The sequence below is a fragment of the Leptonychotes weddellii genome, chromosome 1, assembly GCF_054177405.1.
Source record: "Leptonychotes weddellii isolate Sample4059 chromosome 1, ASM5417740v2, whole genome shotgun sequence".
NCBI lineage: Eukaryota > Metazoa > Chordata > Mammalia > Carnivora > Phocidae > Leptonychotes > Leptonychotes weddellii.
The window spans coordinates 76,084,380-76,111,617 of NC_138369.1; the positions used below are offsets into that span (position 1 = coordinate 76,084,380).

Genomic DNA, 27,238 nt, shown 5'->3' on the forward strand with positions numbered 1-27,238 from the left:
GGGGGAGACGAACCATGAGAGACTATGGACTCTGAGAAACAAACTGAGGGTTCTAGAGGGGAGGGGGGTGAGGGGATGGGTTAGCCTGGTGATGGGTATTAAAGAGGGCACGTACTAAATGGAGCACTGGGTGATATATGCAAACAATGAATCATGGAATACTACATCGAAAACTAATGATGTAATGTATGGTGATTAATATAACATAATAAAAAAATAAAAAATAAATAAAGGGCTCTAACTGAAAGGATTTGTATTTATAAGGGCTGTTGTTCCTTGACATGCCCTCAATGTTAATTTTTGTGAGACTCTCAAAGGCTCTATTTATCTCCATAATCTCTTGACTCTGGCTTTTTGTTCAGTTTCTCTTTATGCTGCTATTTGCTAATTAGTGATAATCTTGGGAGGAAAAGACACTCAGACTGTTTTTCTGAAGCATCTCTGAATCCTGAACCCTAGCTCTCAGTATCCCTGAACTTCAGTTTTGCTTCTTTAGGCCCATGAGACAACAAAGACCTCTTCTCAGTTTCTTTATTTCTTAGAACTATTTTCTGCTAGTTTCCTTAGCCTCTCTACCCATGGTGTTTTATGAATCAGGCTTGAGGAATTGACTTGAGTGGAAAATCTGGATAGAATGTCTGAATCACTGCAGTGGATTTCTCTCCTCTCCATTTTTGGCCCCTCAAAACTTGGCTGCCTTCGGATCCCCAAACAGATGTCTCTTGTTCCTTATCCAGTGTTTCTAGTCACTTTCAGTGGGAGAATAATGTAAAACAAGCAGGTACTTCATTACTGGAAGTAATCATATCCATATCCTTCCTTTAAACTTATTTTTTACTCCACTGGATTATAAACTTTCAGAAGGAGGAACTATGTCTGATTTTCTTTTATATGTCTACCATTTCCTCAACTTCCATAATGTCTAGGCTTTAGTGGTACATAGTGTTTACTGAATGTATGAATGAATACACATATACATGAATGAATGACATGAATACCTGGTATAGAATAGGAGGCTATCTGAGCAGCAGCTTTAGTTACCACACTCTTATTATGTATTTCATCAGGTGATTTTTTTTCCCCCAGAATTCTAACCTGCAGCAAAGCAAAATGAAGCCCATAGCCATCCTAGTCTTCAGCTCAACAAAATATTCTCAGGAAATATACTGATCATAGAGTCTTGTGCTTGATGTTAATATTCAAGGAAGGATAAAACTTGGTCTCAGTCCTCCAAAGTACCATCTGGTTTGGTGGTAAGACAAGTACATAAATAAATATAACCCAAGGCTAATAATGAATGAATGAATGTACAACAGACAAGAGAGGGAGTTGATGGATTTGCACTGGAAAATATGGTTGTAAGGAGGATATTTCTAGGGAGGAAACAGACTGCATGAAGTGTGAAAGAGTAAACAGAGGGGCACACTAGGCAGGTTAATTCCACTGCAGCCTAAGGATGTGTAGGAGAGGGTTTTGAGACAACCCTGGCAAGTCAGCTCCATGATGTCAAGGGCGTTAAATGCTTATCTAAAGGCTTTGTACCTGCCTTGGGAAGCAGTTGGCAACCAATGATGGATTTTGAGTTGGAAAATAATACGACTGGCTCTATATAGTAAAGAATATCTGGGGCTCCTGGATGGCTCAGTTGTTAAGCATTTGCCTTCGGCTCAGGTCATGATCCCAGGGTCCTGGGATCGAGCCCCGCATCGGGCTCCCTGCTCGGCGGGAAGCCTGCTTCTCCCTCTCCCACTCCCCCTGCTTGTGTTCCCTCTCTCACTGTGTCTCTCTCTGTGTTAAATAAATAAATAAAATCTTAAAAAAAAAAAAAAAAAGAATATCAGCCTGAGGTGTCTGACTGGCTCAGTCAGCAGAGCATGTGACTCTTGATCTTGGAGTTGTAAGTTTGAGCCCGACCTTGGGTGTAAAGATTACTTAAAAATAAAATATTATATAAAAAAAGAATATCAGCCTAGAAACTTAGTAGGGCACCTTAGAAAGAAAAAAGATGGGAGGTAGATATATCTGTCTTCCCCTTTGTGGTCCTCCCACCCTAACCCAGAGCTAAACACCATGTGCCACAACACCCAGAGTCCAGAATATACACTTCCGCTCTATTTTTGAAAGTACCAAATTACCACAGCCTTCATCTTGTCAAGAGCCCACAGTGGCTGCTTTTGTCACTAAGCCTGTCCTGCAACCTTGTCTGTCTACCAAAATGGCCCTTTTCCTTTCCAGACACACTGCTAGCTGATTCCTACCTCTACACATTAACTCAAGACATTCACACCCCACCTCCCTTATTTCTGCTTCAACACTCACCTTAAAAAATTGGAACCTCCCTCTTACCTCCCTTTGATAATGGATGCGAGCTGCATGAGCTTATTCCTAGATGCCTTTGGACTCCTCTCTAGGAACTTTAGGCTTTGTTTCATTAAACAGATTGTTGCTCCCTCAGGGAATGTGTTGGTGAACTGCACTTAAAATTGCTGACCACACTGGACGAACTCTATCGGTTATTTTTCTTTTTCCTTTCATTGATAATTTTAAACTTTTGTTATTTTTTCTTAAAAATAGAAAATATAGAAAAAAGGAAGGAAAAAAGACCCAGCCCATACTCTTACCCATAATTCCACAACTATCAATAACATTCTGGTAAATATTTTTCTAGAATCTAGACATAATTTTCTTTTCTTTCTTTTAAAAATATATTTGTAATCATACTTTACATACACTTTAATACCTTTTTTTCCCTCCTGGTAGTATATTGCAATGCTCTTTCTATTTTATTTTATATCCTTTTAAAATACTATTTAGGGTTAGCACAGAGATGTTGTCAGGAGGACATACTATAAATCAAGGAAGGTAGGATCAGATGCGATCTCTGCCCTCAAGTAACTGAAAATCTAATATGGGCACACTGCCTTTAGAACTGCTTTCAAATCCTGATTCCACTGTATGCAATCTACACGATCTGGGGCAAGATATTTAATTTCCTCAGGTCTCAGTTTTCTGGTCAGTCATTGGAGTGAATGTCACCTTTTGCCTCCTGGCACTGTGGAAGAGTTAAAGGAGGTGATCCATACAGTATGTGGAGTCTAGCACCTGGCAATGATAAGCACTCAAAAAGTGTTGCTGCCATGATCCTTATCAATATAAGTGTATGAAGACACTTTGTAAAGCACTACATAACTATCAGGGATGATTACTACTAAGAAGGCATCTGATTCTTGGAAATAAAACGATTCATAAGCAGCTCAAAAATATCCTAAATGTACACTAAGAAATTTGTAGCTTAAAAACAACTCTGGTCTAACTGTATGGTTATGTGACACAATCTGGAATTTTTGGCTGTTTTTGCTGGACTCTCAGCATTAAGATGGCCCTTGGCCCCTCAGTGCAAGCAAGGTTAATGATACAGGCATTTTACTGAAGTTTTGCTATGGTGAAATTTATAATAACTTGGAGGCCAAATCACTCTGCCCTTTTAGTCCAATATGAAAGAAATTTAGTCATGCAAGAGGGCAATAAGCAATCAGCTGAGGTTTGGAATAGAAAAGGAAGCAGTGCATTTCTATAACAGTGATCTTGAAAATGGAATATTGGAATAAGAAAAGACTATGTGAAAGATTTGGGTTCATGCCCAAACTCTATAGCTTCCTACCCTTGTGACTTTGGGCAAACTGTTTATTTAACTTTACTATGCTTCATCTGTAAAATGCAAATAATAATTTCCACCTTTGGGAATATGGTTTTGAGTTTTGGGGATAATGCAGGTTAGACACCTGACACCTTGTACACTGTACATGCTCATTAATTATAACTTGCTCTCATCAACCCAGGTTAGATTAGTTTTTAGGCAGGCATACTTGAACATAATAAAATCACAGCCCAGCAGGTAGAGATTCAGTGTTGCTTTAGAACAGGGGTTGGCAAACTATGGTGTGTGGCCTAACTCCTGCTCACTGCTTGTTTTTGTGAATAAAGTTTTATTGGAACACTGCCACACTCATTCATTTACGTATTGCCTATGGTTGTTTTCATGTTCCAAAGGCAGAGCAGAGTAGCCGGGACAGAGACTATATGGTCTGCAAAGCCTTAAATATTTACCATCTGGTCCTTTATAGTAAAGGTTTGCTGACCTCTGCTTTATTTTTTATTTTATTTTATTTTTTTAAAGATTTTTATTTATTTATTTGAAAGAAAGAGCATGAGCGAGAGAGATAGCATGAGCAGGGGGAGGGGGAGAAGCAGACTCTGCTGCTGAGCAGGGAGCCTGACGCGGGACTCGATCCCAGGACCCTGAGATCATGACCGGAGCTAAAGGCAGACGCTTAATGACTGAGCCACCCAGGCGCCCCTGACCTCTGTTTTAGAGACATATTTGTTTGTTTATTCAGCACCCCATCAATCTAGAATTGTGGGAACACTAAAAATGTACTTTATAATGATACTGCTACAGACGTGGTGACCATCAGTGTGAAAATCAGTTCCAGCATACCAACATGAATACTTCCTCAGGAAAGAGAGGAGACAGAATACTCTTTGTTAGCTTGAATGTTCTAAATGATAACATTCATATCTCTACTTACTTATTAGATTAATTGCCAACTAGCTGCTAATGTAATAAATGTGCTTTAGAAATCAGAAAGTCCACCTCCCCATTAAGTGAACTGCATTAACATTAGATAAATAAGTTATTTCTTGCAAACCTAATCTATTTTATTTGTACCTGCCATTGAAGACTACGTCTCAGATTTTAAGGACTCTGGATTTCCATCTTAGGCAGATGGCTGCTGGTCTGGTGACAACATTGGAAAGGCAAGTTAAAAATGACTATTTCTATCAAAAGAAAAGGGGTATTTCTCTCTCACTGTGGTTTGCAAGGTACTTAGTACCACCTGGTATACCCACAACAGCAGTTCTCAAACTCTTTGGTCTTAAAACTCCTTTACACTCTTAAACATTATTGAGGGGCCCAAGGAGCTTTTGTTTATGTAGATTTTATCTATCAATATTTACCCAATATAAACTGAAAATGAAATTTAAAAAACATTTATTTGTTATATCATTTTAAAAATATAAAAACAAACCCAGTACATCATAACAAAAATAGCATTTTAATGGAAGACAACTGTAAAAAATAGCCAGAAAAATGACTTTCCTTTACATTTTTGACAATCAGTTTAATAACTTAATGGCTTAATAGGAGGCAGCAGGATTCTCATATCTGTTTCTGCATTTAATCTGTTGTGATATTAGGCATCATGCCACTTCCAGAAAACCATTGTACACATGTGAGAGAATGAGAGTGAATTAAGAAAATAATATCTTAGTATTATTATGAAAACAGTTTTGACCTCATGTAGTCCCCTGAAAGGGTCTTGGGACCTTGGACAACACTTGAAGGACTGCTGGACTACTCACCTCCTTCCTCCCTGGCTTCCTATTTCCCTGAAATACATGGGAATATTACCAAGTCCTCCACGTCTGGAGTCCAATTCAACATGTATTCATTAACCCTTTGCCCTGAAGAAAAATTTACATTTTAGTAAGGCAACCCAATTAAGTCCATTCTGTCACTGATTGTGTGTGTGTGTGTGTGTGTGTATGTGTGTGTTTATGTGTGGCCTTGGGTAAGTCATTTCACATCTGTGAACCTCAATGTTCTCATCTGTAAAAGAAGGCAACGGCATTAGACCAGGGGTTTTATACCTGACATATTTGGATATCTAAAGGTTACCAGAATGATAACAAGGGGACTGGGGATCCTGATGTCCTATAACCATTGTCTGAATTGGATATAACGTATTTTCCCCACATATTCATACTGAAAGTTTTCAAATGTATATCGAAATTAGTCTCATGATACTAAGTAACAAAATTTAGAAAATTAAGATCTTTATCTCAGTCACTTTTAGTCATGATATATTTTCTTAATTAATAGATATAAGTCCAACTGCTAACACATAGGTAGCTATAATACCATCGAATGCTAAAAGCTAGAAAGAGGTCCTCCTTAATAAACTCAGAACTATTTTTCCAGCTGTGACATGAAATAATTGTACTATCTTATTCTGATTCTGATCACAAAAAAACTGTGGGGGTCCACAACCACCATGTCCATTGTCCACATGCTTTTCTATAATATGACTTTGCCACTCCCCCATCAAGGTGTGGAGTCTAACTCCCCTTTCCTTGACTCTGAGCTGGCTTTATGACTTACATGTAACTAACACAATGCAGCAGAATTGATGCTCCATGACTTCCAAGGCTAGGTCAGAACAGGCCACACAGCTTCTCTGTACTTTTGGGATGCTTTCTCTGGGAAAAGCCAGCCACTGTGTGGGAAATGTGACTAACCCAAGACCACTATGTAGGCACTCTGGTTGACCAACCAAGCTGAGCCCAGCCTTTCAGCCATCCCATGTGCCAGGCACGTGAGCAAAGCTAGACTGAACTCTCGAAACAAGCTCCTCCCCCAGCTGAGTATCACGGAGTGACTTCTGTCAACATCATAAGAAGCAGAATTGCCTCATTGAATCTTGCCTCCATTTCTGACCCTCAAAACCATGACATGTAATAGCATAGTTAAGTCACTAGGCATTGAGATGGTTTCCTATGCAGCAATAGATAACCAGTATTGCCTATTAACCAGTATTATCAGCAGTAGTAGTATCTGAGTAAGTCATCAGACTTTGCTGAGCCTTGGTTTCCTGAAGAGGTTGTTTGAGGTGATCTTCATGGTATCATCTCGCTCCTTAATGCTACTTTTCCCTTTTTCCACCTGAGACCATTTGTCTTTCAGTCCAAAGAGGAACAATGGCCTCTGCTTTTGCTGAACAGGACCTGCTCCTCTCTGGGTTACTAAGGAGACTGGGCAAGATCCCCACAGTATGAATGACCTGGAGTCTACAGCTTTGGGGCAGTGAGGCTCAGCAGTGACCAGGGCCTTGGATAATCAACCCAGACAAAGGTGAGAATGGTCGCCTAGAGCCATATTAAGTGCTGCATGAGGGTTTTTCAGCTTTGTGAGCAAGTGCTCCCTGGAATGAAGGGAAACTGTTCAAACCCGTCAGAGCTAATGGGCCCTCTAACAAACCCCCAAGTCCTCTTGCACTGTAACAGAAGTCAGTTAGAGGGCAGATTAGAAGTGCTTAAGAGAGTATGAAGTAGAAAGAAGCCATTATAAGCCATTAACTGAGCAGCTTAAAACTGCTACACACTGACCCAATGGCTTATAATGGCACCAGGAAAGAGACTACAAAGCAGTTTGGTGACTTATTCCAAAACTGGGGGAGATGATGGGAGAGAAAGAACATAACAGCCATCAGGAAGTGAGGGTTAAAAGCTTACATCCAATTGACATCAGTGCACACCGCAGTTCCCAGCACCTAGCTCATGCTAATGGCAAAAGGTAGCAGTTCATGAAAGTTTCACACAATCTACTCAGGATACTAAAAAAATCCAAATATAATTTATTCATAAGGATAAAGTCTTTCCTGATGTCCCCAGGCAGAATGAATTTACCTTCTCCAGATAGCGGTTATACATCACTTATCACATCCCATCATGGCTATGACATTATTTATATCATTTGTAGTTTATGTTTAAATTTATGTTTCACTTAGTTAGGCAGTGAATTACAGGTTGTAGCTGTGAGAATGGTTTAAAATATGTCTTTACCCCACCACCTGATGCATAACAAGCATGCCACAAAGGTTCAGTGAATGAACGATGAATGAAGAATGAATGAACAAATAAAAGAATGAATTAATGAACGCATAAATGGTCTGAGTACTGTTCATAGGTGAAAGGGAATGAGATATACCAGGCTATAAACGGCTGCCTAAGACTTTAGGGAACTGCCTGATACATCGCTTTATCTTTTTCAGCCTAATGCCTGTCAGCAATTGTTTGAAAATGTGGTACCACCTCCAAAAATCCCGTTCTCTAGTTGTGCTCTAGGAAGATAGAGTCCTTTGTGAATACACTTATTCATGTGATGTGTTTTTGACTTAAGGATATGGTTGGAGGGAAATCAGAAATATATGGTGAGGTTGGAAAGGACACTCCCCCCCCTTTTTTAAGGGGTGGAGACTGAGGAGCTTTTTCTATATATACAAGACTAACATGGCCTGTGATTGGGTGGAAGTTGTCAGATATAATAGAAAGAATACAGCTGGGAGCCAGATTCCCCTGGAACTGACATGGAAATGAATCCTCCATTTTAACCATTTACTAGCAGGATATGGTAGCCAAGAAAACCGCCTTGCAGACCTCCCACTACAGGGAGTGTAACTGACCAAGATCCCCAGCTGCTGTGCCCTGAAATACATCCCTTATTTTACATACTTGCACTGAGACCAGGCTCCCAGTGTCTGCATGTGTAGGGGATATTAAGGCAGGCATGGGGGACATGAAACTTTCCTGCTGGCCAATATTGGCCCTTAGGACTCCCTGATGGCCTTGCTTAACCTTCCTTAGACGAATGGCATTCCAGGACATTGCTGCCCACCCCTTTCTCCCTCTCTCCTTTACTCATGGTCAGATTTGCATTGCGGTCTGCAGATTTCCGCCCTATGTTCCTAATAAAATCCTTGCATATTTAATCCTGTTTCTGGGATTATCTGGACTAACACGTGGAGTGACCTTAGACAAGTTACTTTATCTTTGAATCTATTTCCTCATCGGCAAAACAAAGTTAATAATGCCTGCTAGGTGGGAATTGTAAGAATGATTAAATATGATAACGCATGAAAAGCTCTTAACCCTGTGCTTGGAAAATATAGGTGCTTCATAAATGTCACTTCTCCCTTTCATGTCATTTGTTTTCTTATGAAATGTCCCTAGCAATGGGGTTAAACCATATTGACCTGGGCATTTGGGAATAAATGAAGCCTTGGTGTAACAAAATTGTCTTTTTTTAATTATAGTCACTCCCCCAAATTTGGGGAAAGTCTTACTTTGCAGACCTCTCTGAAATCTTTGATCTGTTTAATAATGTGGATTGAAAGGGAAAAAACAGCTGCAGGGGGAAATCTGATTAAACTTTGTGTGCTAGCTTTATTACTTCCTTCAGTAAGGTTAATGCCAAACACTTTACCTTGTCATCCAATTTCCGTGCATTGAATGCAAGTTCAACGTAGTCATCATTGCCAGATAATTCTTCTGCAATCACCTAAAGAAAAAAATTTTCAAATATTTTCAAGTGTTTTCCAGAAGCTTTTGAAGCCACTGTTCTGATCCAAGGACCCAAGATTAAAAGAAGTATTTAAATATTTAAAATGAGGAAGGAGATTAAATTTTTCTGGGATGTGTGGAGAAGCAAAATCTCCAGTCTTACAGTAAAGGTGGCAAGATGAGGTATTGTTCTTCTGGGAAAGAACAAAGGCCAAAGGCAAACCTCAAACCTGGATTCACCATCCCAAAGCTTCTCTGGGTTTGTGCACTTTGGGAGTGAGCCTTTGGATCCACGGCTTTATAGAGCACCAATGCGGTCTTCAAAGATTCTTTGGAATCGTTTGTATGGATTGAACGTGGAAGTAAAAAAAGAAAAAGCTTGATATGAATGCATCATTTAAAATATTCAAGCAACAAACTCAGGTTTGTGAGAGTGGTCATAACTTACACCACAGGGAATCTTTTTGCATTTTTCACTTAAAAATGACTTTAACTTTTTTTTAAAAAACGAATCGGTCACTTTCAAGTTAAAAAGGAATGTTCAAAGGATCTCAGGAGGTTTGCTGCCTGGCAGTTTACCCCCCCTAGCAATTTAGATTTTCCTGGTACATTTTTCTACCTTTTTTTTCTCTTGTCTACACAACGATGAGACCACTTTCTCTACCTTTCTCACAGGCTCTAAAACGAGATGCCAAAGTTTCAAGTACTGGAGTTTTACTTGAAATTTTAAGGTTTTATTTAGAAATACTTCCAGTATTGCCCAATGGAACATTATGTGATGACAGAAATGTATTATAATCTGCACTATCCAATACAGTAGCTGCTAGCCACATGTAATTACTTTTTTATTAATTTTTAAAAATTCCAGTTAGTTAACATATAGTATTATAATAGTTTCAGGTGTACAATATAGTAATACAACAATTCTCTACATTACTCAGTGCTCATCATGGTAACTGTATTCTTTAATCCCCAGCCCCTATTTCAGCCCCATCCCCACCACCCCCCTGGTAATCATCAGTTTTTTCTCTACAGTTAAGAGTCTATGCTTGGTTTGTCTCTCCTTTTTAAAAATCTTTTCCTTTGTTTGTTTTGTTTCTTAAATTCCACATATGAGTGAAATCATATGGTATTTGTCTTTCTCTGCCTGGCTTATTTCACTTAGCGTAATACTCTGTAGCTCCATCCATGTCATTGCCAATGGCAAGATTTCATTGTTTTTTATGGCTGAATAATATTCCAGGCATGTGTGTGTGTGTGTGTGTGTGTGTGTGTGTGTATCACATCTTCTTTATCCATTCATTTATCCATGGACCCTTGGGCTGTTTCCATAATTTCACTATTGTAAATAACACTGCAATAAACATAGGGGTTCATGTATCCCTTCAAATTAGTGTTTCTGTATTCTTTGGGTAAATACCCAATAGTGCAATTACTGGATCATAGAGTAGTTCTATCTTTAACTTTTTGAGGAACCGCCATTCTGTTTTCCACAGTGGCTACACCAGTTTGCATTCGCACCAACAGTGCAAGAGAGTTCCTTTTTCTCCACATCTTCACCAACACTGGTTGTTTCCTGTGTTTTTGATGTTAGCCATTCTGACAGGTGAGGTGATATCTCATTGTAGTTTTGATTTGTATTTCCCTGATGATGAGTGACACTGAACATCTTTTCATGTGTCTGTTGGCCATCTGTATGTCTTCTTTGGAGAAGTGTCTTCTGCCCATTTTTAATGGGATTATTTGTTTTTGGGATGTGGAGTTGTGTAAGTTCCCTATATATTTTGGATATCAACTCTTTATCAGAAATGTCATTTGCAAATATCTTCTCCCATTCAGTAGGTTGCCTTTTAGTTTTGTTGATCATTTCCTTTGCTGTGCAGAAACTTTTTATTTTGATGAAGCCCCAATAGTTTATTTTTGCTTTTGTTTCCTTCGCCTCAGGAGACATATCTAGAAAAAAGTTGCTATTGTCCAATGTCAGAGAAATTACTGCCTATGCTCTCATCTAGGATTTTTACAGTTTTAGGTCTCACATTTAGGTCCTTAATGCATTTTGAGTTTATCTTTGTGCATAGTGTAAGCCAGGGGTCCAGTTTCATTCTTTTACATTTAGCCATCCAGTTTTCCCAACACCATTTGTTGAAGAGGCTGTCTTTTTCCCATTGCATATTCTTTCCTCCTCTGTCAAAGATAAATTGACCATATAAATGTGGGTTTATTTCTGGGCTTTCTATTCTATTCCATTGATCTATGTACCTATTTTTGTGCCAGTCCCATACTGTTTTGATTACTACAACTTCACTGTACAAACTGAAATCTGGAATTGTGATACCTCCAGCTTTGTTTTTCTTTTTCAAAGTTGTTTTGGCTATTTGGGGTCTTCTGTGGTTCCATACAAGTTTTAGGATTGTCTATTCTAGTTCTGTGAAAAATGTTGTTGGTATTTTGATAAGAAGTGCATTGAGTGTGCAGATTGCTTTGGGTAGTATGGACATTTTAACAATATTTGTTCTACCAAACCATGAGCTTGGAGTATCTTTCCACTTGTTTGTGTCATCTTCAATATCCAGAGTACAGGTCTTTCAGGTCCTTAGTTAAATTTTTCCTAGGTATTTAATTTTCTTTGGTGAAATAATAAATGAGATTGCTTTCTTAATTTCTCTTTCTGTTGCTTCATTTTTAGTATATAAAAATGCCATGGATTTTTGTATGTTGATTTTGTTATCCTGCAACCCTACTAAATTCATTTATCAGTTCTAGTAATTTTTTTTAAAGATTTTATTTATTTATTTGACAGAGAGAGAGAGCACGCACACATAAGCAGGGGGAGTGGCAGGCAGAGGAAGAGGGAGAAGCAGGCTCCCCACCGAGCAGCGCGCCTTATGTGGGGCTCAATCCCAGCACCCTGAGATCATGACCTGAGCCAAAGGCAGATGCTTAACTGACTGAGCCACCCAGGCACCCCAGTTCCAGTAGTTTTTTGGTGGAGTGTTTAGGGTTTCTCTATATAGTATCATGTCATCTGCAAATAGGGAAAGTTTTACTTCTTCCGTACCAATTTGGACGCCTTTTATTCATTCCTCTTGTCTGATGATGGGGCTAGGAAGTCCAGTACGATGTCAAATAACAGTGGTGAGAGTGGGCATTCCCGTCTTGTTCCTGACCTTAGAGAAAATGCTCTCAATTTTTCACCATTGAGTATAATGTTAGCTGTAGGTTTTTTGTATATTATGTGAAGTATGTTTCCTATAATCCTGTTTTTTGAGGGATTTTATCATGAATGGATGTTATACTTTGTCAAACGCTTTTTTGGCATCTATCAATGTGATCATATGATTTTTATCCCTTCTTTTATTGATGTGATGTATCACATCGATTTGCAAATATTGAACCATGCTTGCATCCCAGAAATAAATCCCACCCACCTGATTGTGGTGAATGATTTTTTAAACGTATTGTTAGATTCTGTTCGCTAGTATTTTGTTGAGGATTTTTGGCACCTACATTCATCAGAGATACTGGCCTGTAGTTCTGTTTTTCTGCAATGTGTTTCTCTGGTTTTGGTATCAGTGATATTAGGAAGTTCTCCCTCCTCTTCTATTTTTTGGAATAGTTTGAGAAGAATAGGTATTAATTCTTCTTTAGATGTTTGGTAGAGTTCACCTGTGAAGTCATCTGGCCCTGGACTTTTGTTTGCTGGGAGTTTTTTCATTACTAATTCAATTTCATTGCTGGTAATTGGTCTGTTCAAATTTTTTATTTCTTCCTGATTCAATTTTGGGAGGTTATATGTTTCTAGGAATTTATCCATTTCTACTAGGTTGTCCAATTTGCTGGTATAGGATTTTTCATAATATTCTCTTATAATCTTGTGTATTTCTGTGGTATCAGTTGTTATTTCTAGTTCCTTTAGATATAAGCTTAGGTTGTTTATTTGGGACTTTTCTTGCTTCTTGAGGTGGGCCTATATTGCTATAAACTTCCCTCTTAGAACAGCCTTTGCTGTGTCCCACAGATTTTGGACCATTGAATTTTCATTTTCATTTGTCTCCATGTATTTTTTTATTTTGTTTTTGATTTCTTGGTTGGCCCATTCATTGTTCAGTAGCATGTTATTTAACCTCTGTGTATTTGTGTGCATTCCATGTTTTTTCTTGTGGTTGATTTCCAGTTTCAGAAAAGATGCATGGTATGATGTCCATCTTTTTTTAATATGTTGAGACTTGTTTTGTGGCCTAATAGGTTATCTATTCTGGAGTACGGGCCATATGCACCTGAAAAGAATGTGCATCCTGCTGTTTTAGGATGGAATGCTCTGAATATGTCTGTTAGATCCTTCTGGTCCAATGTGTCATTCAAAGCCACTGTTTCCTTGTTGATTTTCTGTTTGGATGATCTATCCATTGATGTAAGTAGAGTGTTAAACCCCCCCTACTATTATTGTATTACTATTGATTAGTTCCTTTATGTTTGTTATTAACTGCTTTATGTATCTGGGTGCTCCCATCTTGGGTGTATACATATTTATAATTCTTATATCGTCCTGTTGGATTGTACTGTTTATGATTATATAGTGTCTTTCTTTGTCCCTTGTTACAGCCTTTGTTTTAATGTCTGTTTTGCCCAATATAAGTATTGTCACTTTGCCTTTCATTTTACTTCCATTTGAATGATAAATGTTTCTCTGTCCTTTCATTTTCAGTCTGTATGTGTCTTTAGATCTGAAATAAGTTTTTTACAGGCAGCCTATAGATGAGCCTTTATTTTTTTTAAATCTACTCCATCACCCTATGTCTTTTGATTGGAGCATTTAGTCCATTTACATTCAAAGTAATTATTGATATGTGTGTATTTATTGCCATTTTGTTACTTATTTTATGGTTGTTTTTGTAGTTCTTCTCTGTTCCTTTCTTCTCTTGAAGAAAGTTGGCTTTCTTTAGTAAAATATTTGGATTCTTTACTCTTTATTTTATGCATATCTATTACTGTTTTTTGATTTTTGGTTACCATTCAGTTTATATATAATGTCTTCTGCTTATAGCAGTCTATGTTAAGCTGATGGTTGCTTAATTTTGAACTCATTCTTTACTCCTCTCCTGTTTATGTTTCAGATGTTTGGTATCACATTTTACATCCTTTTATTTTGTGCTTCTCTTGACTGATTTTTAAGGATAAACTTTTTTTTTTTTTTTGCTTTTGTGCTTCCTGTTTTTCTTACTCTTACTTGTGGTATTTGTTTTCTACTCACACAGTCCCCCTTAACATTTTTTGTAAGGCTGGTTTAGTGGTCATGAATTCTTTTAATTTTTGTTTATCTGGGAAACTATTTCTCCTATTCTGAATGATAACCTTGCTGGATAGAGTATTCTTGACTGCAATTTTTTCCCTTTCAGCACTTTGAATATATTGTGCCACTCTCTACTGGCCTGCAAAGTTTCTGCTGGAAAATCAGCTGATAGCCTTATGGAGTTTCCTTTGTATGTAACTGCCTAGTTTTCTCTTGCAACCTTTAACATTCCTTCTTTACCACTATGTTTTGCCATTTAATTACTAGGTGTCTTGGTGTGGACCTCCTTGGGTTATTTGTTGGGGGATTTCTCTGCTTCCTGAATCTGGATCTCTGGTTCCCTCCCCACATTCATAGCCACATGTAACTACTGAACACTTGATATATGGCTAGTGTAAGGTATAGATATTTTCTTTTATTTAATTTTGAATAATTTTATTTAAGTTTAAATAATCACATGTGGGTAGTGGCTACTAAATACAATAACATAACTCCAAACTAATATATTAAAGAGGATAGTTAAATGCTGAGCTATCTGGTCCTTAGGAAACAAACCTAACCTTGGACCAACTGCTATTAGAGCAGATTTTTAATTCTCAAAAAAATGAGAGGCAGGGATAGGTAGCTTGATGATCTGAAATTTTATATTCTTAATGTTCTTGACAACTCCATCTTTGTCCCCCACTAAAACCTACATATTAACTGCAGAAGTGCTTAGTAGAAGTGAATGGCCTCACTTTCAAATCCTTTTTCTATCCCTTTTCCCTAGGGGTAGAAGGGTCAAAATTGTATTGGCAAAAAGGAAAAAGGAACAAGAAGGGAAGGAGTAATTTGGATAACTAAGCAGTTGTGGCATCAACTCCCAATAGTCAGAGGGTTTGCTTCCTACTGTAAGGTTTGGACCAGATGCTCCATCTGGGCATCTGGACAGAGGGCTGCTAAGGAAGGGCTTACCGTGATGGAGGATTTCCCTGCTGTGTTTCCATGCTTCAACAAGGATTTAGACAGTTTTCTCTGGGAAACAATCTGCACAAAAGGAAACAAAAGGTGGAGATACTAGTTATATGATTGTAGATCTACTTTTTAATTTTTTCTTTACAAAATTCTGTATTCACAACTCAACTGGAAATTATAACACTATGTCTATTTATTTTCTAAGGCTTTTTCCATGAAACTCTCCTAAATACAGGTTATTCCCTTCTTTTTTCTTATGGCATGTGATGTAAGAGAGTGAGGGCATGAGAAATTATAGATGAGTCAGTCAATTAGGAGGTGACTCAATCTGAAGCACCTACAACAAAATTAGATGGAAAATGTTGGATATGTACCTTCTGATAAAACAGATAAAGTTTCAGAATGATCTCAAATTAGCCCTAAAACCTCTGTGCAAAGTGGGGGTGGGCTACAGGAAGGAAAAGAAACCCAAGGTCTAAATATACACTTTCTATATCTATAATCTCTAGAGTTCTGTTTTTAACATATTCATTAGGGAGCTATAAAGTCAGTCATTAGAAAACTGATGCCCAGACAAGCAAAAAGAAGTAATTGGGGTCCTCTTCATGATTCAGTGTCAATGCACAACATGCAATGACAACTAAAGTTGCTATTATATTGGGAGCTATTCTTAGCAGAACTTGCCCCACCCTGCTCTTCCTTCCCATTTTTGAAAGAAATGTATGGCAAGGTATTGGGGCCCTGATGGATATGCAATCCATGATTTTCAAAGGAGAAAAGATTTAATCAAATAACAGCTGTGCTCTTGCTGAGGGAGAACAAAGTCATACCTTGCAGTAGACAGCTTCTATATAAGATGGCTCCCACTGGTCCTATTCATGCCATTGTGCAATTCTCTCTCCTTGAGTGTGGGATGGATCTAATAACTTGCTTCTAATGAATAGAATACCACAAAAGTGGTGGAGTATCTTTTCTGAGATTAGGTTACAAAACGAATGTAACTTCCTTCTTGATCACCATCTTATTCTTCTCTCTCAGAGCCCTTGTGCTGAAGGGAGCAAGTTGCAATGTTGTGAGTAGCCCTATATAGCAGCTCAGGTAACAACATACATATGATTTATAGAATAGGAAAGGAGATCACTGTAAAAAGCAAGGATACAAACCCATTCTCTGACATCCTTATATCTTTTTGTCTCTGTGTTAGAGCAATGAAAATATTTTGTCTAGGCTAGTGTCAAATGCAAAAAGTTCATAGAACTTTCCTAGGCCAAGCAGATTTAAAGATCCTGATGCTCAATTGGCTATCTGAAGAGAAAAGAGTATTTCTGTAAGAAATCACCTGGTGATGGATGATGATAATGACGACAACGAAGATAATGATGATAATGACAGCAATGGGAACTCCCATTTAAGGAGTACACATTCCCAAAATATTTACTTAGCTTTCATTGTTCCAGCCTCAGTGTTAGGCACTAAGAATAGAGTGGTAAGCAAAGTAAGATGCAATATCTGACCTAATGGAACTTACATTCTGTGGCAGAGAAAGGCATTAACCAAATGGTCAAATAAACCAATATAACTCAGCACAAAAGAGAGATGCATTGGCTGTGGTGGGAACAATAAATGGATAGGTGGTGGGATGGATGAGAGTAGACCACTTCAGAATCTTTTGCAGTAGTCCAGGCAAGAGGTGGTGGTGGTCGTGGAAATGGAGAGAAGAGGAAGGAATTTGGAAATGGATTAAAAATGAAGAGAGCAGGAGGTATGATAAATGATAAATGCATCACTGGATCAGATGGTTGTGCCATTCATTGAGATAAGGGACACTGAAAGAGGATATTAAATTTGGGGAGCAAAGAACACGTATTCAGGTTTGGGGCAGAAAGCAGATTGGAGTAGGTTGAAGAAGAGAGAAAGAGGGAAGGAAACAGAGCAAACACAAGAAGACAATTATTTCAATAAGTTTGGCTATAAAATGAGGTAGAGAACACAGAATCTGAAGGAAATGAGAAATTGAATAAAGTTGTTTTAGTGGTCACTTTATTGCTAATTTTATTTCCCCACAAATTTGGTATTGTTAATTTCCTTTTATAGATGACAGAAATAGGACACAGAGATTTTAAGTAATTTTCCAAAGCCCCAAGGCTAAGAGGAAGTGGCAGAGATTTGAACATGGGTCTGACTCCAGAAACTGATCTCTGGCTACATTTGACTGGTATATGAACTCATGAAACAGATTCAGAAAATTTTCACTGCTGGATTTGGACTCTATGTGTTTGCTTTTAAGCCCTGGATCTTATGTTTGTGTGCTTAACCCTCAATATGTAAATATGAAGAAGACTGAAGAGAAATGATCAAGTTAAACCTCAAGAATGGAGTAATCTGAAGACACTGGCTTTGGTTAAGGGCAGTGTAGCATAATGATTAAGAACATAGTTGTTTTTTTTTATTCACAGCTGGCTATCAATAAAATGACATGAAAAAATTTCAGATGATAAAGGAATTGGCATCCCTTCCTATAGTTACGTCTGAATCTAAATTACTCATATTTCCCACCCTACTCATTGAGAAGGTTCAAGTGGTTCTTCTCCTGTAGTCAGAATCATTATCCCCTCTCCCTTCCAATTCACAGATTATCACAGGTTTTAGAAAAGCTACCATTTCCTAGAAAAATGTAGACATCATTCTTGAACTTGAGATGAACGAAAACACAGAGGAAACACAGGAAACAAACAGGAAAAGGACATTAGGAAGATTTTATAGTTTCTCTCCAGGAGGTTTTCAGCAAGGAGGAATAGAGAAAACACATGAATCAATGACAAAACAAGGGTCACTGGTAAGCAGCATCCAGGCCAACATCTGACTAAAGAAAGGCAACATATCCTGTTTCTCAAATAAATTTGGCCCCAGAAATACTATTGTCCATTGTCATTGCTTCATCCACATGGGTGTCCTACCCCTATGGTTTCAAGTGACCCCAACCATCCTCTCAGCATTGTAAAAACCCACTGGATTACCAGGTGTGGGTATGGGTACACTTTCTTTTTCTTTTTTTAATGTTTTATTTATTTATTCATGAGAGTCAGAGAGAGAGAAAGAGAGAGAGAGGCAGAGGCAGAGGCAGAGGGAGAAGCAGTCTGCCCACCTAGCAGGGAGCCCAATGTGGGACTCGATCCCAGGACCCTAGGATCATGACCTGAGCCAAAGGCAGACTCTTAACCATCTGAGCCACCCAGGCGCCCTGGGTATGCTGTCTTTACAGACTGTGTCTTCCAAGATCCACATTTTCATTCTTCAAGCAAGACCAAGGGAGACTTAACTTACAAGATGTTGGATGGTCACATTCTCTTTCCTCATTCTTATCTAGAAATGCCAACATTCCCATTTGTTGGGTGTGAGGAGAATGCTATTATGTTCCAACTCCTGTCTCTTGCTAATGCTAGGAAGATAAACAATCTCCCCAGAAATATTCCTGTTTAATAAGTAAGCATTTGGGTATACAAATGACTAATCAAGCAGGCAATCAAACAAACTTATTTTACAGCTCCCCCGCCTCCATCTCAGCTCCAAAGAATGAGTAATAATTAGGGTTTCAAACTTTTCATTGTAATAAAGATCAACAAACAATGATGTTGCCATTCTTAGGACTGTTGGGCAAAAGTGGTGGGGATGGCCAGCTGGGCCAGTGATCTATAGAGAAAAGGCTATTTGTTGCAAATCTCACTTGTCATGTAGGCTTTCTTGCAGCTGAAGCAACTGAATTAGGCTCAGGAAGGCCTTAGGTCTTGTCAGAGGACATTTGAGGCAAAAAACAAAATAAAACAAAACAAAAAACAAAACAAACCAACCAGCACTGCCTGGCAAGAGGATACACTTGTTAGAAGTCCTCTAATTTAAGTAACATGCCTGATAGAGAATTTAAAGCAATGATCATAAGGATTACTCATTGGACTTGAGAAAAGAATGGAAGGCATGAGTGAGACCCTTAACACAGAGATAAGGAATAACATAGCAAAGATAAAGGACTCAATAAATGAAATGAGAAACATGCTTGATGGAATTAACAGCAGGATGGAAGAAGCAGAGGAATGAATTAGTGACCTAGAAGACAGAGTAATGGAAAGTAATCAGACTAAAAAAAAGAGAGAGAGAAAAGAATTATACAAAATGAGAACAGACTTAGAGAACTCAGTGATTCCATCAAATGTAATAACATTCATATTCTAGGAGTCCCAGAAGGAGAAGATAGAGAAAAGGGGTCAAAAAATTTATTTGGAGAAACAATAGCTGAAAACTTCCCTAATCTGGGGAAGGAAACAGATATCCAGATTCAAGAGGCACAGAGAACTCCCACAAAAAAAACAACAAAAGCAGACCCACACCAAGACATATTGTAATTAAATTTACAAAATGTAGTGATAAAGAAAAAAATTTAAAAGCAGCAAGACTACAGAAGTCAGTAACTTACAAGGGAAAACCCATAAGGCTAGTGGGATATTTTTCAACAGAAACTTTGCAAGCCAGAAGACAGTGGCATGATATATTCGAAGTGTTGAATGGGAAAAATCTGCAGCCAAGAATACTCCATCCATTAAGACTATCATTCAGAATAGAAGGAGAGATAAAGAGTTTCCCAGAAAAACAAAAACTAAAGAAATTTATGACCACTAAACCAGCCCTACAAGAAACATTAAAGGGGACTCTGAGGGGAAAGGAGGCAGTATAAAGGCAGGAAACACAAAAGCAGTAAAAATGAATATTTCTGTAAAACATATCAGTCAAGGAACTCACAAAAAAAGGATATAAAATATAATAACATATATCTAAAATGTCAGGAGGAGAGGTGAAAGAATGGATTCAAACTTAAACAACCATCACCCTAATATAGACTGCTATTTGCAGAAGAGGTTATATACAAACATAATGGTAACCATATATCAAAAACCACTAATAAATATTCAAAGAACAAAGAGAAAGAAATCCAGGTATATCACTAAAGAAAATCAGCAAAACATGAAAGAAAGACAAGAAAGGATCAGAGTAAATCTTCAGAGACAACCACAAAACAAGTAATAAAATGGCAATAACTACATATCTATCAATAATTACTTTGACGTAAATGGATTAAACACACCAATCAAAAGACATAGGGTGACAGAATGGATAAAAAAACAAGCCCATCTATATGCTGCCTATCAGAGATTCATTTTAGACCTAAAGATAGAAGTCCTCTAATTTGATTCTTTTCTACACTACAGTGGGGTCATAACTGCAATCCTTACCATTCAATAAAATGGTGAAGTACAGGGGGAGGAAATAGAAGTTGAAACACTCTTTTTTTTTTTTTAAAGATTTTATTTATTTATTTGACAGAGAGAGAGACAGCTAGAGAGGGAACACAAGCAGGGGGAGTGGGAGAGGGAGAAGCAGGCTTCCCGCCGAGCAGGGAGCCCGATGCGGGGCTCGATCCCAGGACCCTGGAATCATGACCTGAGCTGAAGGCAGGCACTTAACGACTGAGCCACCCAGGCGCCCCTGAAACACTCTTTTTTAGCAAAGTTGGACCAGAAGGACATCAGTGCCATGCATGATCTGTATTTACAGATGGATCAGGGGAGGAAGCACTTCGTTCCTTTGAAATGGAAAATATTCTAACAGCATGGGTCCTCATTTTTCAGGAAAGTCCACTGTTCCATTTGGATTAACGGTAAGAAAGCCAGGAGAATAAAAAATGCTTTGGCCAATATTTCAACAAGTGTACATTCAGCTGAACTTTCTTTCAAAGTCTTTCAAAACAGTCATTCTGGAGATCAGACAGTCATTTTTCATGAGATTATTTTCATTGAAAATGTCTTCAGATTCTTTTTTGAAATTTCTTTAAGACTCTATTGTAACAAAAAAATTTATTGAACAACTTCTCTGTGCCAGGCACTGTTCTGAGGCTATTGTGGTGAGCAGACGAGACACTTCTTTACAATATTTGACAGTCACATCTCTGGTCTAAATCAGAATTGATTACCCCCAAAGCATGTATCAGAGAATTTTTATTTTTTAAAAGGTAAGTATATAATGCATGAAAAAACTGTGGAAATAAATCTGGAAATCACAGGATCAGAAGAAGTTTCATAGCTCAACTGCAAGACATCAACAGAGCTTTATTTGTGAGTCCCCCTGAGTAAAACCATGTTTAAGAAGCATTCCTTACACTTGTTTGGCCCCAGAACCTTTTGTCAAGGAGCATCTCTAGTTTTGCAAACTAGCAATTACTATGACCACCACTACAGAGAACAACCAAGGTTTCCTGATGGCTCACTGTAGCAGAGAGAGGAAGACATGCCCAGATCTCCTCAGGTTTTACTACTGCAGAGCTGGCCGGGCTTCCAACCACTGGCATTGGCATCTCGTTACCTAAAGATTTTCTCTGGTATGCTTGCCTGTTGTCTACAGGTGCAGCAGGCTGAAAGTAACACCCTTGGCAGTGAACATCAACCAATGACTGATGGACTTTGGTACAGAAATCCCCCAGTCTTTTGCCCCAGGGACAGGGGTGACTCTGTGGTATTTGTTCTACAGAGGCACCAGGGTTTCCTCAATGGGATGAAGCTCTAGTTGTTCCAGTGGTGATTTATTAGACAATGCACCCTTTACTTTGTTGGCTACTTTCCCTGTCTCGTCTCATATCTCCACTCCCCTTTTGGTTTTTCCTTCACCTCCCAAATTCTCTACTTGCTCTCCAGTCTTTGTCTGCTTCTAGGAAAAACAACCAAAACTTTTCCTCTGTTGAGTGCTTCACATATGTTATCTCTTCGCTTTCATTTAATGATCAACACTCTTTCTTCCCCCCAAGCAATTGGAACAAGAGAGGCAAGACTTGGAGAAAATAAGGAGTTTATCTAAGGTCACATAACATTATGAACTAAACTGTGTCCTCCCCAAATTCATATGTTCAAGCCCTAAACCACAAAGTGCTTGTATTTGGAGGTAGGGACTTTAAGGAGATAATTAAGGTTAAATGAGGGTGGAGGCCCCCCTCATTTAGGGGGTGCTCCCAATCCTATAGCACTAGTGTCCTTATAAGAAGAGGAGGATACATCAGAGAGCTTTCTCTCTCTGCATATGTACTCAGAAGAAAGGCTATGTGAGGACATAGTGAGCACAGCTGTCTGCAAGTCAGCAAAAGAGGCTTCACCACAAACCAACCCTGCTGTCACCTTGATCTTGGAATTCCAGTCTCCAGAATTATGATAAAATAAATGTCTGTTGTTTAAGCCACCAGTCTGTGGTATTCTGTTATGGCAGCCCTAACAAGCTAATACACATACTTTATAAGAATCGAAGCCAGGATTCATTCCTTCATTGAATAAATATGTATTGAATATTATGTGCTGGGCATTGAAAATATAGTGAAGATACAATGCAGGCAGGGGCACTGCCCTCCCAGAAATAGCCACACAATACACAGGTCAAATTCCAACTCTGCAAGGAGAAGCACAGTCATGCCATGAAGGAAGACTGGCCTGGTCCAGGAGGTCAGGCAAGGCATTTCCGAAGAAACTACTTCTGACCTGAAAGCTTCTGGAAGAAAACTGAATAGTCAAAGAGGGGAGGGATGATACTCCAAGTGGAGAGCACTGTAGGTCAGAAGGGCATAAAATGAGTATGAGGAGGAGGGTCAGTATGAAGACAGAAAGAAGACCTTTAATTTAGAGAGACTAGGCTCTTGGGGGCTTTGCACTCTGACACAAGGTGCTTTAGCAATGTTGGCTTATGGTAGGTAAAAAATGATCCCCCCCTCAAAAGATATTCATATCCTAATGCCTAAAACCTCTGTATATTGCCTTATATGGCAAAAAAGTCTTTGCAGTTGTAATTAAGGATCTTAAAATGGGGAGATTATCCTGGATTATTTGGGTGGACCCTAAATGCAATCCCGGTGTCCTTATAAGAGAGAATCAGGGGTGGGGAATATGATAACACACACTCAGAAGAGAATAAAACATGAAGATGGAGCAGAGAGATTTGAAGGCAATGGACATTTGGAGTGATGTGGCCACAAGCTAAGGGATGCTGGCAGCCACCAGAGGTTGGGAGAGGCAAGGAATGGATTTTCCCCTATAGCCTTCAGAAAAAGCATGGCCCCGCTGACACCTTGATTTCAGACTTTTGCCCCCTAGAACCGTGAGAGAATAAATATGTGTTATTTTAAGCCACCATGTTTGTGATAATTTATAACTGTAAACACAGGGAACTAATAGACTCAGTTAGCCCATGATCAGGTTCAAAATCCAGGAAAGGATGCAATGATGCCTCAGTGATGACTGATTTTAGGGAAATCCCTACCTTTCCATTTCCCTTCCTAGGACTTCTGGGCAATATCACTACACCTGGTAGAAATTAGACCTGCTCAAGATACAGATTATGCTAGAAGAGCTTTCTCTTGCTGCTTTCCCTCCATTTCCTGGTTGCCTTGCTCCCGCTGCTGACCTAAGGACCCACAATCTTGTCCGAACACAGAGTAACTCCTGAGATCTTTGCCCTCTCCTGTGCACTAAACACTAAAGGGAAGCTTTAAAAATATTTTAAAGAGTATTTTAAAGAGCATACTTCTGCCTAGGATGACTCATACCCTCTCTCCTCAGTTGGCAAATTTTATTCATTTTTCAAGATCCACATTAGAAGTTTTCAGTAGTTGCTGTGTAGGAGGAAAGTGGTCACCTGCGGGACATATAAGAACTTTTCCTTTTCTCCTTATGGGTATCCTCCCTAACTTACCCTATCTGGCTCCCTCCAGCAGCACCATCAGCAGCATGGCCTGGGAATTTGTCAGAAATGCGGAATCTCAGGACCCACCCCAGACCTACTGAATCAGAATCTGAATTTCAACGAGATCTTCAGGTGATTTGCATGCACATGAAAGTTGAGAAGCACTGAGCTAGAAGGTGAGAATTGAATGTAGGCAATTTTAGTATGATATGATCAGATTTTAAAGATTTCTAGAAAAGGGCTTTTAAATATATCCATTCTGCAGATTTAGACTTTCATTAATGGGTAAAGTTGTAGGAACTAAGAAAGGTATATGCTGAAGCTTTCTCAGCCATTCAGGGGAGAGGACATGTGACACGCATGTGTTCATGCATTTTATGTAAATTCAGTACAGCCCTTGCTTCCCCAGTGGAGATCTACAAAAGGAACACTGGGGAGAATGATTCAGAATGACAGGAGCAATGGATGATCTACTGGGCTGGGCTTCCTGTCTTAAGCTTTCTATTAAGCAGGGTTCTAATTGCTTCAAATGTAATTACAGGCTTTACCCTTTCTCTGACTTCATTAGCAAGGGATGGAGTGGAGAGAGTTTCAGAGAGGGATTTAACGACTGCTTGTGTATTAATTATCCACCTTTGCCTCTGATGATGGTGGTTAGGTCTCCTCCTCATCACAAATGACCTGGCTCAGTGGCCACCCTCCCCAGCCTGCAACCATACTACATGGCAATCAGGAGAAAGAGAAAGAGCTGCTTTCCCCAAGCAGCCCAGTGCCCAGGATAGAACATTTTTTCAGGTCAAGGGTACAAGGCACCTTTTCCACAAGGCACCTTTGGCAGTCTGTGACTTCTCTCCAGTGAGGCATGCAATCAAATTAGTAGTTCATAGGACAGAAGAGGATTAGAGAAATTCTTTGCTCATTTCTTTTTTTTTTTTTTAAAGATTTTATTTATTTATTTGACAGAGAGAGAGAGAGATCACAAGTAGGCAGACAGGCAGGCAGAGGGAGAAGCAGGCTCCCTTCTGAGCACAGAGCCCGATGTGGGGCTCGATCCCAGCACCCTGGGATCATGACCTGAGCTGAAGGCAGATGCTTAACCATTTGAGCCACCCAGGCGTCCCTCTTTGACCATTTCTAAGTTAAGGAAGCAAACTCCCAACTTTGAGGTTGTCAGAGTAAGTATTTTTATTACCATTCAACCAGGTGAAGGAACCAGAGGATCAAAGATAACTAAGGTCACACAACTATTAAAGAGTCACAATAAATACTACTTCAAGAGTCTTAATATGTGCCAGCTACTGTTCTAAGTTGCCTTATGTGTCTTGATTTCATTCTCACGACAGCCCTACAAAGTATTATCATACACGCAGTTATGGATGAGAACACTGAGTATAGAGAGTGTTAGTATGTAGTGCTGCTATAACAAATCATCACAAACTTGGTGGTGTAAAACAGAAATGTATTATCTCCTGGTTCTGGAGGGCGGAGGTCTGTAATCAAGCTGTCTACAGAGCCATACTCCCCCTGGAGGCTCAAAGGGAGATTTCCAAAGCTTGTCTCTTCCAGCTTCTGGTACCTGCCATTCATTGTTCCTCGATTTGTGGCTACATCACTCCATTCCTTCATGTGGTGCTCTCCTTCCCCATCTATGTCTCTCCTCTGGAGTTATTTTATGAGGACACTTGTTATTGGATTTAGGGCCCACCTGGATAATCCACGATGATCTCCTCATCTTGAGATCCTTTACTTAATTAGATCTGCAAAGACTCTTTGTCTAAATAAGGTCACATTCACAGGTTATGGAGTTAGGATGTAGACATATCTTCTGGGGGGCCACCATTTAGCCCAGTACAGAGAGGCTAGGTAACCTGCTCAAGGTCTCAGAGCCAGGAAGCAGCAGAGCTGGGATTTGAATCTAGTCAGTCCAATTCCATTCCCTTAACTGCTACACTCTTCTGCCTCCCAAAAATGACAGAAGCAGGCCCTGTGCTAAACCCTACCAGATAGGCAAAGTGATTCATACTCACTCCTTTCCCTCAAGGAGCTTACCATGGAGGGAGTTCCCTCTCAACCACTGCAAGAGCCACTCAACTGGTCCCCTAGCTTCGTTTTTGCTATATAATCACACATGAGGCTCCGATGGCTGAGTCTGGTGTGGGACCAGGCAGGTTAACCTCTCTGAGCCTCAGTTTCCTTTTCCGTAAAATGGTGATATTATCTACTCTGTTGACTTATCATGTACATAATGAGTATTAACAACCTCTCAGCATCAGGCAAGTACTGGTGCTTAGAAAATGTTCCTTTCTCCTCTTTGCTCTCCTATCCTATCAATCCCCACGTAGAGATAATTATAGTCATTAACTGGCTTAGACAGGGGTCGTGGCAGTAGACAGAGAAGGGGGTGGATAATAAAGATACTTAACACACTGAATTGATGGGGATTTGTGATTAATTGATGGGAAGGCTGTGGGGCACAGAAATTGAGTGGCACGAGGGAAGACTCCCAGGTTTGGGGTCTCCCCATCTGGGAGGATGGAGGTGCCATTCCCTGAGTGGGGCACAGTGGAGGAGGGGCAGGGAGAGCAAAAGGAGGTGGTGAACTTGGTTGGAGCTGTGGAGTCTGAGATGTCTGTGAGTCATCTGAGTGGAATTACTATCTAGATAGGGTTGAACACATGAGTCTGGGCTTCAAGGGAGAGGCCTGAGCTGGGAGTCTCCAGTGTGTGGATGAGAAATGGGAGAGCAGGAGCTGCTGGGGGATCTATGAAGGAGAGAAAGGATACAGTCTGAGAGTAAGGCAACCTTCCCAGGCTGAGACTCAGGGTGATGTCTCCTTTCCTCATTCTACCTGTAGCCTCTGGACAAACCCTGTGGGGGCCCCACCTCCAGGACCATGAGGGAGCTGAGGGGTCACACTCCTCTGTGTCCTACCTGCTCAGGTTGGGGCTAGGGAGCCTCTACAGGGGGTGACATCCAGTTTAGGGCAGTGGCCTTCTTTTCCCTGTGCTGTTTGAGGCTTCAAAAGGAACAAGATTAAAAGTGGGAGGTGTT

General features: G+C 39.5%; 1 protein-coding gene across 1 annotated transcript in view; it reads right to left on the reverse strand.

Annotated features, from left to right (window-relative positions):
- Positions 1-27,238, reverse strand: part of CPNE4 (copine 4) — a 323,229-nt gene that overhangs the window by 103,644 nt on the left and 192,347 nt on the right. Inside the window, exons 3-4 of the mRNA XM_081801971.1 lie at positions 15,425-15,496; positions 9,104-9,178 (exon numbers count right to left, since the gene is read on the reverse strand). Coding sequence (XP_081658097.1) covers positions 9,104-9,178; positions 15,425-15,496 — 147 coding nt within the window. The remainder of the gene's footprint in view (positions 1-9,103; positions 9,179-15,424; positions 15,497-27,238) is intronic.